This window comes from Agelaius phoeniceus, chromosome 1 (genome assembly GCF_051311805.1).
Source record: "Agelaius phoeniceus isolate bAgePho1 chromosome 1, bAgePho1.hap1, whole genome shotgun sequence".
Classification (NCBI taxonomy): domain Eukaryota; kingdom Metazoa; phylum Chordata; class Aves; order Passeriformes; family Icteridae; genus Agelaius; species Agelaius phoeniceus.
This window is the reverse complement of record NC_135265.1, coordinates 155,564,410-155,579,410: the sequence shown is the minus strand read 5'-3', so window position 1 is coordinate 155,579,410 and position 15,001 is coordinate 155,564,410. Positions and strand designations below refer to the sequence as shown.

Below are 15,001 nucleotides of genomic sequence, written 5' to 3'. Positions count from 1 at the left end.
GACATGGGGACACGGTGGGGGACAGGACATGGGGGGGGACAAGGGACAGGCGACCGGGGACACGGGGGGGGACACAAGACATGGGGGACACAGGGAAGGGGACACGGGACAGGGGACATGGGGACACCGGTGGGCGGACACAGTGGGGACACAGTGGGGACACAGTGGGGACACAGTGTGTCTGGGGGGTGACGTCCTTGTGCCAGCCCAATTTGTCCTTGTGCCACCCTGGTGCCATGGCCGTGTCCTCCCTGTCCTGTGCCACTCCTGTCCCCGTCCTGTCCTGGAGCTGTCCCAGTGCCACCCTGATGCCACTCCAGTGCTGTCCCAGTGTCCCCCGGTGCTGTCCCTGTCCTGCTCCTGTCCCCTGGCTGCCATTGCAGTGCCACCCCAATGCCACTGCGGCCCCTCCCCAGTGCCACCCTCATGTCCTGTCCCACTCCTGTCCTGTCCTGGTGCCACCCCGCTTCTGTCCCTGTCCTGTCCCTGTCCCATCCCACTCTTGTCCCAGTGCCATCCTGTCCCTGTCCCAGCCCCAGCTCCGGTGCCACCCCACTCCTGTCCTGGTGCCATCCCAATCCTGTCCCAGTGCCACCCCTGTCCCTATTCTGTCCCAGTCCTGTCCCTGTCCCAATCCTGTCCTGGTGCCATCCCAGTCCTGTCCCTTTCTTGTCCCTGTCCTATGCCAATTCCATCCCAGTGCCACCCCAATCCTGTCCCTGTCTTGTCCCTGTCCCACCTCACTCCTGTCCTGGTGCCACCCCACTCCTGTCCCTGTCCTGTCCCAGTCCCATCCCAGTGCCACCCCCCTCCTGTCCCGTCCCTGTCCCAATTCTGTCCCAGTCCTGTCCCTGTCCCACCCCAGTCCTGTCCCTGTCCCAGTCCTGTCCTGGTGCCACCCCACTCCTGTCCCAGTCCCATCCCAGTGCCAGTCCTGTCCTGGTGCCATCCCAATCCTGTCCCCTTCCTGTCCTGGTGCCACCTCACTCCTGTCCCTGTCCTGTCCCAGTCCCATCCCAGTGCCATCCCAATCCTGTCCCAGTGCCACCCCTGTCCTGTCCCTGTCCCAATCCTGTCCCTGTCCCAATCCTGTCCCAGTGCCACCCCTGTCCCTATTCTGTCCCAGTCCTGTCCCTGTCCCACCCCAGTCCTGTCCCTGTCCCACTCCTGTCCTGGTGCCACCCCAGTCCTGTCCCTTTCTTGTCCCTGTCCTATGCAAGTCCCATCCCAGTGCCACCCCAATCCTGTCCCTGTCCTGTCCCTGTCCCACCTCACTCCTGTCCTGGTGCCACCCCACTCCTGTCCCTGTCCTGTCCCAGTCCCATCCCAGTGCCACCCCCCTCCTGTCCCGTCCCTGTCCCAATTCTGTCCCAGTCCTGTCCCTGTCCCACCCCAGTCCTGTCCCAGTCCTGTCCTGGTGCCACCCCACTCCTGTCCCTGTCCTGTCCCAGTTCCATCCCAGTGCCACCCCCTCCTGTCCTGGTGCCATCCCAATCCTGTCCCAGTGCCACCCCTGTCCCTATTCTGTCCCAGTCCTGTCCCTGTCCCACCCCAGTCCTGTCCCTGTCCCACTCCTGTCCTGGTGCCACCCCAGTCCTGTCCCTTTCTTGTCCCTGTCCTATGCCAATTCCATCCCAGTGCCACCCCAATCCTGTCCCTGTCCTGTCCTGGTGTCACCCCTGTCCCTGCCCTGTCCCTGTCTTGTCCCTGTCCCACCTCACTCCTGTCCTGGTGCCACCCCACTCCTGTCCCTGTCCTGTCCCAGTCCCATCCCAGTGCCAGTCCTGTCCTGGTGCCATCCCAATCCTGTCCCCTTCCTGTCCCGGTGCCACCTCACTCCTGTCCCTGTCCTGTCCCAGTCCCTTTCCAGTGCCACCCCACTCCTGTCCTGCTGTCACCCCTGTCCCTGCCCTGTCCCTGTTCTGTCCCTCTCCTGTCCTGGTGCCACCCCGCTCCTGCCCCGTGTCCCCGCGGTGTCACTGGGCTGATGTCACCCCGTGTCCCCCGGTGTCCCCACAGGAGGTGGCCATGCCCGACGTGCTCTACGAGGAGGTGATCGAGGTGGACGAGCGGCTGATCCCGGAGCAGGAGGATTGTCACCTGCCCGGGAGTGACAGCTGGCCCCGGGTGCAAGGTGGGTGTCACCATTGTCACCATTGTCACCATTGTCACCTCCCCAGGAGTGACAGCTGGCCCCGGGTGCAAGGTGGGTGTCACCATTGTCACCATTGTCACCATTGTCACCTGCCCGGGAGTGACAGCTGGCCCCGGGTGCAAGGTGGGTGTCACCATTGTCACCATTGTCACCATTGTCACCTCCCCAGGAGTGACAGCTGGCCCCGGGTGCAAGGTGGGTGTCACCATTGTCACCATTGTCACCTGTGGGGCAGTGACAGCTGGCCCCGGGTGCAAGGTGGGTGTCACCATTGTCACCATTGTCACCATTGTCACCTCCCCAGGAGTGACAGCTGGCCCCGGGTGCAAGGTGGGTGTCACCATTGTCACCATTGTCACCTGTGGGGCAGTGACAGCTGGCCCCGGGTGCAAGGTGGGTGTCACCATTGTCACCATTGTCACCTGTGGGGCAGTGACAGCTGGCCCCGGGTGCAAGGTGGGACACTGGGGGTGGCACCTGGCAGGTGACACTCCTGTCACCGTCCCCTGCCGCTCTTTGAGGTGGCACCAGGCAGTTTTGGGGGTCTCAGGGCTGTAGGTGACACTGTGACACTGTCCCCATGTCCCCAGGTGTCTCGGGTGTCACTCTCCTGGTGCAGTGGCTGTCAGAGGTGTAGGTGACACTGTGACTGTCCCCGTGTCCCCCAGGTGTGTCCAGTGTCACTCTCCTGGAGCAGTGTGGCTGTCCCAGGGCTGTAGGTGACACTGTCCCTCTCCCCAGGTGTGTCTGGTGTCACCCTCCTGAGTGACACCAGGAGCTCTCAGTGACACTGTGACACTGCTGTCCCCACGTCCCCAGGTGTCTCGGGTGTCACCTTGCTGCAGCAGGGGGGTTTAGGGCTCTCGGTGACACAGTGACACTGTCCCCATGTCCCCAGGTGTCTCGGGTGTCACCCTGCTGCTGCAGTGGGGCTGTCCCAGGGCTCTCGGTGACACTGTCCCCATGTCCCAGGTGTCTCGGGTGTCACCCTGCTGCTGCAGTGGGGTTTAGGGCTCTCGGTGACACAGTGACACTGTGGCTGTCCCCTCAGGTGTCTCGGGTGTCACTCTGCTGCTGCAGTGTGGCTGTCCCAGGGCTCTCGGTGACACAGTGACACTGTCCCCATGTCCCAGGTGTCTCGGGTGTCACCCTTCTGCAGCAGGGGGGTTTAGGGCTCTCAGTGACACTGTCCCTGTCCCCTCAGGTGTCTCGGGTGTCACCCTGCTGCTGCAGGGACTGTCCCAGGGCTCTCAGTGACACTGTCCCTGTCCCCTCAGGTGTCTCGGGTGTCACTCTGCTGCTGCAGTGTGGCTGTCCCAGGGCTGTAGGTGACACAGTGGCTGTCCCCATGTCCCCAGGTGTCTCGGGTGTCACTCTGCTGCTGCAGCGCCCTCTGGATGTGTCGCGGCTCCGCGCGGACCTGGAGCGGCTCCTGGCCCGCGGCATCCGGAGCCTGGCGGTGCTGCTGCTGCACAGCTACGCGTGAGAAACGGGGGATTTTTGGGGGGGTTTGGGGGGTCCTGGGGGGTTTGGGGGGTCCCTGAGTGTCCCCAGAGCGTGGTGGTGCTGCTGCTCCACAGCTACGCGTGAGAAACGGGGGGCTTGGGGGGGTTTGGGGGGTCCTGAGGGGTCCCTGAGTGTCCCCAGAGCGTGGTGGTGCTGCTGCTGCACAGTGATGTGTGAGAAATGGGAGGTTTGGGGGGTCCTGGGGGGGATTTGGGGGGTCCTGGGGGGTTTGGGGGATCCCTGAGGGGTTTGGGGGGTCCTGAGGGGTCCTGGCGGTGCTGCTGCTGCACAGCTACGCGTGAGAAATGGGGGCTTTGGGGGGGATTTTTGGGGATTTGGGGGTCCCTGAGGGGATTTGGGGGGTCCCAGGTGCCCCCCCCAGATGACCCATAGATGCCCCCCAGGTGTCTCAGGTGCCCCCCAGGTGTTTCTTGTGACCCAGATGCCACCCAAGTGCCCCCCAGGTGTCCCCCAAGGGCCCCCCAGGTGTCTCAGGTGCCCCCCAGGTGTCCCCAAATTGACTCAGGTACCCCCCAGGTGCCCCCCAGGTGTTTCTTGTGACCCAGATGCCCCCCAAGTGCCCCCCAAGTGCTCCTCAGGTGTCCCCCAGGTGACCCAGATGCCCCTCACGAGTCTCTCAGGCGCCCCCCAGGTGTCCCCAAATTGACTCAGGTGCCCCCCAGGTGTTTCTCAGATGAGTCCCAGGTGATTCAGGTGCCCCCCAACCTAAAATCCCCAAAGATCCAAAAAATGTCCAAAAACTCACCTGAAAACCATCAAAATGGAGGAATTCGGGCAAAAGGGGAAACTCAGCCCAAATTCAGCCCAAGTTTACCCCAAATTCACCCCAAACTCAGCCCAAAATTCAGCCCAAATTCACCCCAAAAGCAGCCCAAACTCAGACCCAATTCATCCCAAATTCACCCCAAATTCAGCCCAAATTCACCCCAAATTCTGCCCAAAATTCAGCCCAAATTCACCCCAAAAGCACCCCAAACTCAGCCCCAAATTCAGCCCCAATTCGCCCCAAACTCAGCCCCAAATTCAGCCCCAATTCACCCCAAATTCTGCCCAAAATTCAGCCCCAGTTCAGCCCAAATTCACCCCAAACTCAGCCGAAATTCAGCTCCAATTCACCCCAAATTCTGCCCAAAAATTCAGCCTAAATTCACCCCAAAACCAGCCCAAATTCAGCCCCAATTCACCCCAAATTCACCCCAAAACTCAGCCCCAAATTCACCCCAAAAGCAGCCCCAAATTCACCCCAATTCAGCCCAAAATCAGCCTCACCACCCGGGGCGTTAATTAGCACCGATTTGGCGTTAATTAGCATCAAATTTGCGTTAATTAAGCCCAATTCGTGTTAATTAAAGTCATTAATTTCACCTGGAAACGCGGAACCCTGGGATGGGAGGAGCCCAGAAAATTCCGGGAAAGGGGGGAAAGGAAAGAGCTGAAAAATGAGGAGAAAAGGGGAAAATGCCCAGATTTGGGTTCTGGATATTGAAAAAAAAAGAGAAAAATCCACAAATTGGGTTCAGGAGGTAAAAAAAAAAAAAATATTAAAAAAGACAGGGGAAAAAAGGCCAAATTTGGGTTCCGGGGCTCAAAAAATGAGGAAAAAAAAAAGAGAGGAAAATTCCCAGGTTTGGGTTCTGGAGGTCAAAAAAAGAGAGGGGAAAAAAGAGAGAAAAAAGCTCAAATTTGGATTCTGTAGCTCAAAAAAAAGTAGAAAAAGAGAAAAGAGAGTAAAATCCCCAAATTAGGGTTCCGGAGGTGAAAAAAGAGAGGAAAAAAGTGACGGAAGCCCCCAGATTTGGGTTCTGGAGCTCAAAAAATGTAGAAAAAGATAGAAAAAGAGGGGAAAGCCCAAATTTGGGTTCAGAAGGTCAAAAAAAGAGAGAAAAAAAGAGGAAAATGCCCAGATTTGGGTTCAGAAGGTCAAAAAAAAAGGCAGAAAAAGAGAAAAGAGAAAAGAAAGGGAAAAGCTCAGATTTGGGTTCTGGAAGTGAAAAAAAGATTTAAAAAGAGTGAAAAAGAGAAAAGAGAGAGAAAAAAATCCCAAATTTGGGTCCTGGAGGTCAAAAAAAGAGAGAAAAAAAGAGGAAAATGCCCAGATTTGGGTTCTAGAGGTAAAAAAGAAAAAAAAAGAAAAAAAAAGGCAGAAAAATAAAAAGAGAAAAGAAAGGGAAAAGCTCAGATTTGGGTTGTGGAGGTGAAAAAAAGATGAGAAAAGAGAGAAAAAGAGAAAAGAGAGAAAAAAAATTGCAGATTTGGGTTCTGAAGGTGAAAAAATGAGGGAAAAAAAGTGAGGAAAAAGCCCAGATTTGGGTTCTGGAGCTCGAAAAAAGAGAAAAATCTCCGGATTTGGGTTCAGGAGGTTAAAAAAAAAAAAAAAAAAGATTTAAAAACAGAGAAAAAAAATCCCAAATTTGGGTCCTGGAGGTGAAAAAAAGAGAGGAAAAAAAAAAGGGAGGAAAATGCCCAGATTGGGGTTCAGGAGGTCAAAAAAAGAGAGAAAAAGAGAGGAAAAAGCTCAAATTTGGGTTCTGGAGGTCAAAAAGAGAGAAAAAAATGGGAAAAAGCCCAAATTTGGGGTCTGGGAGCCCAGGGCAGGGTCTGGCCCGGTCACTCCTGGTCACTCCTGGTCACTTGTGGTCACTCCTGGTCACTTGTGGTCACTCCTGGTCACTCTGGTCACTGTGGTCACTCCTGGTCACTGTGGTCACTCCTGGTCACTCTGTGGTCACTCCTGGTCACTTGTGGTCACTCTGGTCACTCCTGGTCACTCTGGTCACTCCTGGTCACTTCTGGTCATTCTGGTCACTCCTGGTCACTCCTGGTCACTCCTGGTCACTTGTGGTCACTCCTGGTCACTCCTGGTCACTCTGTGGTCACTCCTGGTCACTCCTGGTCACTGTGGTCACTCCTGGTCACTCTGTGGTCACTCCTGGTCACTCCTGGTCACTCCTGGTCACTCCTGGTCACTTGTGGTCACTCTGGTCACTCCTGGTCACTTCTGGTCATTCTGGTCACTCCTGGTCATTCCTGGTCACTCCTGGTCACTGTGGTCATTCCTGGTCACTCCTGGTCACTGTGGTCACTCCTGGTCACTCCTGGTCACTGTGGTCACTCTGGTCATTCCTGATCACTCCTGGTCACTCTGGTCATTCCTGGTCACTCTGGTCACTGTGGTCACTCTGGTCATTCCTGATCACTCCTGGTCACTCTGGTCATTCCTGGTCACTCCTGGTCACTCTGATCACTCCTGGTCACTCCTGGTCACTCCTGGTCACTCTGGTCACTTGTGGTCACTCCTGGTCACTCCTGGTCACTCTGGTCACTCTGGTCACTCCTGGTCACTTGTGGTCATTCCTGGTCACTCTGGTCACTCCTGGTCACTCCTGGTCACTTGTGGTCATTCCTGGTCACTTGTGGTCATTCCTGGTCACTCCTGGTCACTCTGGTCATTCCTGGTCACTCCTGGTCACTCCTGGTCACTGTGGTCACTCCTGGTCATTCCTGGTCACTCTGGTCACTCCTGGTCACTCAGGGGGGTTAGCCCCACCCCCCACTGGCCTGATTGATTGATTGATTGATTGATCGATCGATTGATTGATTGATTGATGGATGGATTGGCTGATCAATTTACTGATTGATTGATTGATTGATCACCTGATTGATTGATCGATTGATTGGCTGATTGATTGATTGACAGTCTACAGCTGGGGTTGGGGGTCACACCAGGTCACACAGGTGTTCCCAGGTGACACAGGTGTGACACAGGTGACACTCAGGTGTGGCACAGGTGTGACACAGCTGTGACACAGGTGTGACTCAGGTGTCCCCTTACAGGTGGCTGGGTCATGAGGAGTAGGATGGGTTTGGGGTACAGGTGTGGCACAGGTGACTCAGGTGTGACCCAGGTGTGACCCAGGTGTCCCCTCACACGTGTCCAGGTCACGAGCAGCAGGTGGGGGCCCTGTCCCTGTCATTCTCCCAGGTGGAGTTTGGGGTACAGGTGTGGCACAGGTGTGGCACAGGTGACACAGGTGTAACTCAGGTGTTCCCCAGGTGTTCCCCAGGTGTGACCCAGGTGTGTCCTACCCTCACAGGTGGCTGGGTCATGAGCAGCAGGTGGGGTTTGGGGTACAGGTGTTCCCCAGGTGTGACCCAGGTGTGACCCAGGTGTGTCCTACCCTCACAGGTGGCCGGGTCACGAGGAGCAGGTGGGGTTTGGGGTACAGGTGTTCCCCAGGTGTTACCCAGGTGTTCCCCAGGTGTTACCCAGGTGTTCCCCAGGTGTGACCCAGGTGTCCCTCACAGGTGGCCGGGTCACGAGGAGCAGGTGGGGGCCCTGGCGCTGTCCCTGGGCTTCTCGCAGGTGTCCCTGTCCTCGGCCGTGGCCGGCATGGCGCGGGCGGTGCCGCGGGGGCTCACGGCCTGCGCCGACGCCTACCTGAGCCCAGGTGTGCGCCGGTACCTGCACGGCTTCTGCCAGGGATTCCGGGACGGGCTCAAGGTGAGCGGGGCTGAAATGGGACAGACTGACCCGGGACAGACACGGGACAGACACGGGACAGACCTGGGACAGACACAGGATAGGGCAGGGACTGACCCGGCCCTACCTGAGCCCAGGTGTGCACAGGTACCTGCACGGCTTCTGCCAGGGATTCCAGGACGGGTTAAAGGTGAGCTGGGCTGAAATGGGACAGACTGACCCGGGACAGACACAGGGTAGGGCAGGGACTGACCTGGGACAGGGCTGGGATAGGGCAGGGACTGACCTGTGACTGACCCAGGCCTACCTGAGCCCAGGTGTGCGCAGGTACCCGCACGGCTTCTGCCAGGGATTCCGGGACGGGCTCAAGGTGAGCGGGGACTGAAACGGGACAGACTGACCCGGGACAGACACGGGACAGGGCTGGGACAGACACGGGATAGACACAGGATAGGGCAGGGACTGACCCAGGCCTACCTGAGCCCAGGTGTGCGCTGGTACCTGCAGAGGTTCTGCCAGGGATTCCGAGACAGGTTAAAGGTGAGCGGGGACTGACTGACCTGGGATAGACCCGGGACTGACCCGGGACTGACCCAGGATAGAGCAGGACAGACAAGGGACAAGGCAGGGACACTGACCCAAGATAGAGCAGGGACACTGACCCGGGACTGACCTGGGATAGGGTGGGGACACTGACCCGGGATAAAGCAGAGCCTGACCAGGACTGACCTGGGATAGGCCTGGGACTGACCCGGGACTGACCCGGGACTGACCTGGGATAGGGTGGGGACACTGACCCGGGATAAAGCAGAGCCTGACCAGGACTGACCCAGGACTGACCCAGGACTGACCTGGGATAGGCCTGGGACTGACCCGGGACTGACCTGGGATAAGAGCGGGACAGACACGGGACAGACACGGGACAGACGCGGGGACCCCCCAGACCCTGCCGTGTGCCCCATTCCCCTCTGAGACCCCTCCCCACGGGCCCCCTCCCACCCCATGGGCCTCCCTGAGCCCCCTCCATGTCCCCCCAATTCCGCTGAGCCCCCCAGGACCCCCCCTGACCCTCATGGACCCCCCCAATTTCCACAGGGGGTGGGGGTGCAGTTCATGGGGGGCTCTGACCCCATACTGACCCCACAGACCCCCCCAACCCCATTTCAGGGGGTGCAGGTGCTGTTCGGGGGGGGCTCTGACCCCATAGACCCCCCCTGACCCCACAGACCCCCTCTGACCCCCCCGTGCCCCCCCATTTCAGGGGGTCCCGGTGCAGTTCATGCGCTCGGATGGGGGGCTCTGACCCCATCGACCCCATGGACCCCCCTGACCACATAGACCCCCCCCAACCCCATTTCAGGGGGTCCCGTGCAGTTCATGGGGGGCTCTGACCCCACAGACCCCATAGACCCCCCCATGCCCCATTTCAGGGGGTCCTGGTGCTGTTCAGGGGGGGCCTTTGACCCCACAGACCCCCCTGACCCCCCTGAACCCACAGACCCCCTCTGACCCCCCCGTGCCCCATTTTCAGGGGGTCCCGGTGCAGTTCATGGGGGGCTCTGACCCCATAGACCCCATAGCCCCCCTGACCCCCCTGCCCCCCCATTTTCAGGGGGTCCCGGTGCAGTTCATGGGGGGCTCTGACCCCATAGACCCCATAGCCCCCCTGACCCCCCTGCCCCCCCATTTTCAGGGGGTCCCGGTGCAGTTCATGGGGGGCTCTGACCCCATAGACCCCATAGCCCCCCGTGCCCCATTTCAGGGGGTCCCGGTGCTGTTCATGGGGGACTCTGACCCCACAGACCCAATGGGACCCCCTGCCCCTCATTTCAGGGGGTCCCGGTGCAGTTCATGCGCTCGGACGGGGGGCTCACCCCCATGGCCAGTTTCGGGGGGGCCCGGGCCATCCTGTCGGGCCCGGCCGCGGGGGTCGTGGGCTACGCCCGGACCACCTTCGACCCCCGGGATGGGACCCCCGTCATCGGCTTCGACATGGGGGGTGAGACAGGGGCAGCGGGGGGGTCACGGGGGGATCGGGGCCATGAGGGGGGCACGGGGGGATCGGGGGGGATTGGGGTCTCAGGGGGATGGGGGTCCCATTGGGGTGGGGATCCCATTGGGGTGGGGGTTCCATTGGGATTGGGGGCACAGGGGGGGTCACAGGGGGATTGGGGGCATGGTGGGGGTCCCATTGAGGGTGGGGGTCCCATTGAGGGTGGGGGTCCCGCTGGAATTGGGGGTCTCGGGGGGATTGGGGTCACAGGGGGGCAGTGGGGTTGCATTGAGGGTGGGGGTCCCATTGGGATTGGGGGTCACAGCAGGATTGGGGTCCCGGGGGTCCCATTGGGATTGGGGGTCTCGGGGGGGTCCCGGGGGGTTTGGGGGCACGGTGGGGATCCCATTGAGGGTGGGGGTCCCATTGGGATTGGGGACACGGTGGGGGTCCCGTTGAGGGTGGGGGTCCCATTAGGATTGGGGTCATTGGGAGGGGGGTCACAGGGGAATTGGGGTCATGGGGGGGGGGGGGTCCCGCTGGGCTTGGGGTCACTCAGGGGGGCGTTGGTGTCACGGGGGGTTTGGGGGCCCTGTCGGGGTTGGGGTCCCATTGAGGGTGGGGGTCCTGCGGGGGTTGGGGTCACAGCAGGTTTGGGGTCCCATTGGGATTGGGAGCCCCACAGGGTTTGGGGTCCGGCTGGGTTTGGGATTGGGTTTTTGGGGTGCAGCAGTTTGGGGTCTGTCTGGGTTTGGGTTGGGGTGGTTTTGGGGTCTCTCTGGTTTTGGGGTCTCTCTGGTTTTGGGGTCTGTCTGGGGCTGGGATGGGGAATTTTTGGGGTGCAGCAGTTTTGGGGTCCCCTGCAGGCCCCTCGACGGACGTGAGCCGTGTGAGGGGGTTTGGGGTCACTTTTGGGGTGACTTTTGGGGTGTCCCAGGCACCTCGACGGACGTGAGCCGCTTCGCGGGGCACTTTGAGCACGTGTTCGAGGCCAGCACGGCCGGGGTCTCCATCCAGGCCCCGCAGCTCGACATCAACACCGTGGCGGCCGGGGGGGGCTCCCGCCTCTTCTTCAGGTGGGGAGGGGGCTCCGGCTGTGGGGAGGGGGCTCCGGGGGCTGGGGTGGGGGCTACAGGAGTGGGGAGGGGGCTCCAGGTGTGGGGAGGGGGCTCCGGGAGTGGGGGGGGGCTGGGGAGGGGGCTGCAGGGATTGGGGGGGGGATGTGGGGAGGGGGCTCCAGGTGTGTCCCAGGGGAATGAGTGGCACCCGTGAGTGTCACTGTCCCTTCCGTGTCCCCCTGTCTGTCCCCGTGTCTGTCCCACTGTCCCCATGTTTGTCCCCATATCCCCATATCTGTCCTCCTGTCTGTCCCCATGTCTCCCTGTCTGTCCCGTCCTCGTGTCTGTCCCCCTGTCTGTCCCCGTGTCCCCATATCTGTCCCCCTGTCTGTCCCCGTGTCCCCCTGTCTGTTCCATGTCCCCATGTCTCCCTGTCTGTCCCCTGTCCCTGTGTCTGTCCCCCTGTCTGTCCCCGTGTCCCCACATCTGCCCCTATGTCTGTCCCGCTGTCCCTGTGTCCCCCTGTCTGTCCCCCTGTCTGTCCCTGTGTCCCCCTGTCTGTCCCCCTGTCTGTCCCTGTGTCCCCCTGTCTGTCCCTGTGTCCCCCTGTCTGTCCCCCTGTCTGTCCCCCTGTCTGTCCCTGTGTCCCCCTGTCTGTCCCCCTGTCTGTCCCTGTGTCCCCCTGTCTGTCCCCCTGTCTGTCCCCCTGTCTGTCCCTGTGTCCCCCTGTCTGTCCCATGTCCCCACAGGTCTGGGCTCTACGTGGTCGGTCCCGAGTCCGCGGGCGCCCACCCGGGCCCCGCCTGTTACCGCAAGGGTGAGTCAGGGACAGCACCCGTGTCCCCGTGTCCCCATGTCCCCGTGTCCCCATGTCCCCGTGTCCCCGTGTCCCCGTGTCCCCATGTCCCCATGTCCCCGTGTCCCCGTGTCCCCGTGTCCCCATGTCCCCATGTCCCCGTGTCCCCATGTCCCCGTGTCCCTGTGTCCCCCTGACACTCCCTGACCCCCCCAACACCCCCGTGTCCCTCTGCCCCCCCCCATGTCCCCAGGCTGTCCCCTGGCCCCTGGTGTCCCCATTGTCCCCTGGTGTCCCCAGGCTGTCCCCTGACCGCTGTTGTCCCCTGACCCCTGGTGTCCCCATTGTCCCCGTGTCCCCAGGCTGTCCCCAGGCTGTCCCCTGTCTCCTGACTCCCGTATCCCCGTGTCCCCATTGTCCCCATGACCCCCATGTGCCCCCTGACCCCTGGTGTCCCTGTGTCCCCAGGCATTCCCTGACCTCCCTGCTCTGTGTCCCCGTGTCCCCTCTGACCCTCCCGTGTCCCCCATGTCCCCCATGTCGTCCCCGTGTCCCCAGGCTGTGCCCTGACCCCCCAATGTCCCCGTGTCCTCCTGACCCCCCAATGTGCCCCTGTCCCCAGACTGTCCCCCTGACCCCCGTGTCCCCTCTGACCCCCCCATGTCCCCTGTGTCCCCTGACCCCCCCCCCATGTCCCATGTGTCCCCTGACCCCCGGTGTCCCCAGGCTGTCCTCTGACCCCCTCCACCATGTCCCCAGTGTCCCCTGACCCCCGGTGTCCCCAGGCTGTCCCCTGACCCCCTCCACCATGTCCCCATGTCCCCCTGACCCTCTGGTGTCCCCAGTCTGTCCCCTGACCCCCCAATGTCCCCGTGTCCCCAGGCATTCCCCTGACCCCCATGTCCCTGTTGTCCCGGTGTCCCCGCGTCCCCCTGACCCCCCCCATGTCCCCCGTGTCCCCTGACCCCCGCGTTGTCCCCGTTGTCCCCAGGGGGTCCCCTGACTGTCACCGACGCCAACCTGGTGCTGGGCCGGCTGCTCCCTGAGTTCTTCCCGCGCATCTTCGGTCCCGACGAGGACCAGCCCCTCTGTCGCGACACGGCCGTGGCGGCCTTCCGGGAGCTGGCCGCCACCATCCGCGCCTTCCGGGGACACGGCGGCGACACCGACGGCGGCGACACCGCTGATGGCGACACCGCTGATGGCGACACCGCTGATGGTGACAAGTTCTCAGTGGAGGAGGTGGCGCTGGGCTTCATCCGCGTGGCCAACGAGGCCATGTGCCGGCCCATCCGCGCCCTGACGCAGGTGCGGGACCCCCGAGGGGGAGACCCCCGGGCCATGGGGACGGGGACAGGGACAGGGACGCTCGGCGGGTGGCAGCGGTGTCACCCGCGGTGTCCCCTCGCTGGTGGCGGCGGCAGGCGCGGGGTCACGACGCGTCGCGACACGTGCTGGCGTGCTTCGGGGGCGCCGGGGGGCAGCACGCGTGTGCCATCGCCCGCACGCTGGGCATGGCCCGCGTCTTCATTCACAAGTACGTGAGGAGGGGGCGCGGGAGACCCCCGGGGCGGGCAGGGGGCGTGGGGAGACCCCCGGGATGGGCAGGGAGACCCCCGGGGCGGGCAAGGGGCAGGGGGACCCCCAGGATGGGGTGGGGGCACGGGGACCCTCTGGGTGGGCGTGGACACCCCCGGGATGAGTGGGGAGCATGGGGACCCCCGGAATGGGTGGGGGGCGTGGGGAGTCCCCTGGGGTGGGTGGGGGGCGTGAGAGACCCCCAGGATGGGCAGGGAGCAGGGGCACCCTCTGGGTGGGCGCGGAGACCCCCGGGATGGGGTGGGGGGCGCAGGGACCCTCGGGGTGGGCAGGGGGCGCCGGGACCCCCAGGATGGGCAAGGGGTGCGGGGACTCCCCCAGGATGGGTGGGGAGACCCCCATGGATGGGCAGGGGGAGTGGGGACCCTCAGGGTGGGCAGGGGGCGTGGGGACCCCCGTGTTGGGGTTTGGGGTGTGGGGATCCACCCTTTGGGGTGGGGGGCGCGGGGACTCCCGGGTTGGGGGCGGGACTGGGGGGGTCCCTGGGGATTCCCCTCTGGGGGGGGCCTGGAGACCCCGCCCCTGACCCTGACCCCGCCCCTGACCCTGACCCCGCCCCTGACCCTGACCCTGACCCTGACCCCGACCCTGACCCTGACCCTGACCCTGACCCTGACCCCGCCCCTGACCCTGACCCCGCCCCTGACCCTGACCCTGACCCTGACCCTGACCCCAACCCTGACCTCGACCCCGACCCCCCCGTAGGGCTGGGGCTGGGGAGGGGGCGCGGGGGGTTTGGAGTGTCCCCGCCTTTGGGACGGGGTGTCCCCAGGACGGGGACAGGGATGGCCCGGGGCTGTCCCCGCAATGTCCCCGCGGTGTCCCCAGGCTGTCCCGGGGCTGTCCCCAGGCTGTCCCCGCAGTGTCCCCTTGGTGTCCCCCTGGTGACAGCGCTGTCCCCTCCCCGGCAGGCACAGCGGGCTGCTCTCGGCGCTGTCCCGGGGCTGTCCCCGCAGTGTCCCCAGGGTGTCCCCGCAGTGTCCCCGCAGTGTCCCCAGGCTGTCCCGGGGCTGTCCCCAGGCTGTCCCGGCAGTGTCCCCGCGGTGTCCCCCTGGTGACAGCGCTGTCCCCTCCCCGCAGGCACAGCGGGCTGCTCTCGGCGCTGGGGCTGGCGCTGGCGGACGCGGTGCAGGAGGAGCAGGAGCCGTGCGCGCTCCCGTACGGCCCGGGCGCGTTCCCGCGGCTCGAGGCGCGCCTCCGCGAGCTGGAGCGGCGCTGCCGGGACGCGCTGAGCGCTCAGGGCTTCGCACCGTGAGAGACAGCGCGACAGCGCGACAGCGCGACAGCGCGACACCGCGACAGAGCCGCGATGGGGGCGGGAGGGAGCGCCGGGGGGACAGGGGACAGCGGGGACAGCGGGGACAGTGGGGATTGTGACAGGGGACAGAGAGAA

General features: G+C 62.8%; 1 protein-coding gene across 1 annotated transcript in view; it reads left to right on the top strand.

Moving 5' to 3' along the window:
* The window catches only part of OPLAH (5-oxoprolinase, ATP-hydrolysing), a 49,084-nt gene that overhangs the window by 4,207 nt on the left and 29,876 nt on the right, over positions 1-15,001 (top strand). The window contains 9 exon segments of the mRNA XM_077190058.1: positions 2,020-2,134; positions 3,514-3,637; positions 7,988-8,183; positions 9,996-10,161; positions 11,093-11,231; positions 11,963-12,030; positions 13,001-13,317; positions 13,434-13,546; positions 14,689-14,859. Of these exon segments, the coding sequence (XP_077046173.1) occupies positions 2,020-2,134; positions 3,514-3,637; positions 7,988-8,183; positions 9,996-10,161; positions 11,093-11,231; positions 11,963-12,030; positions 13,001-13,317; positions 13,434-13,546; positions 14,689-14,859 (1,409 nt within the window).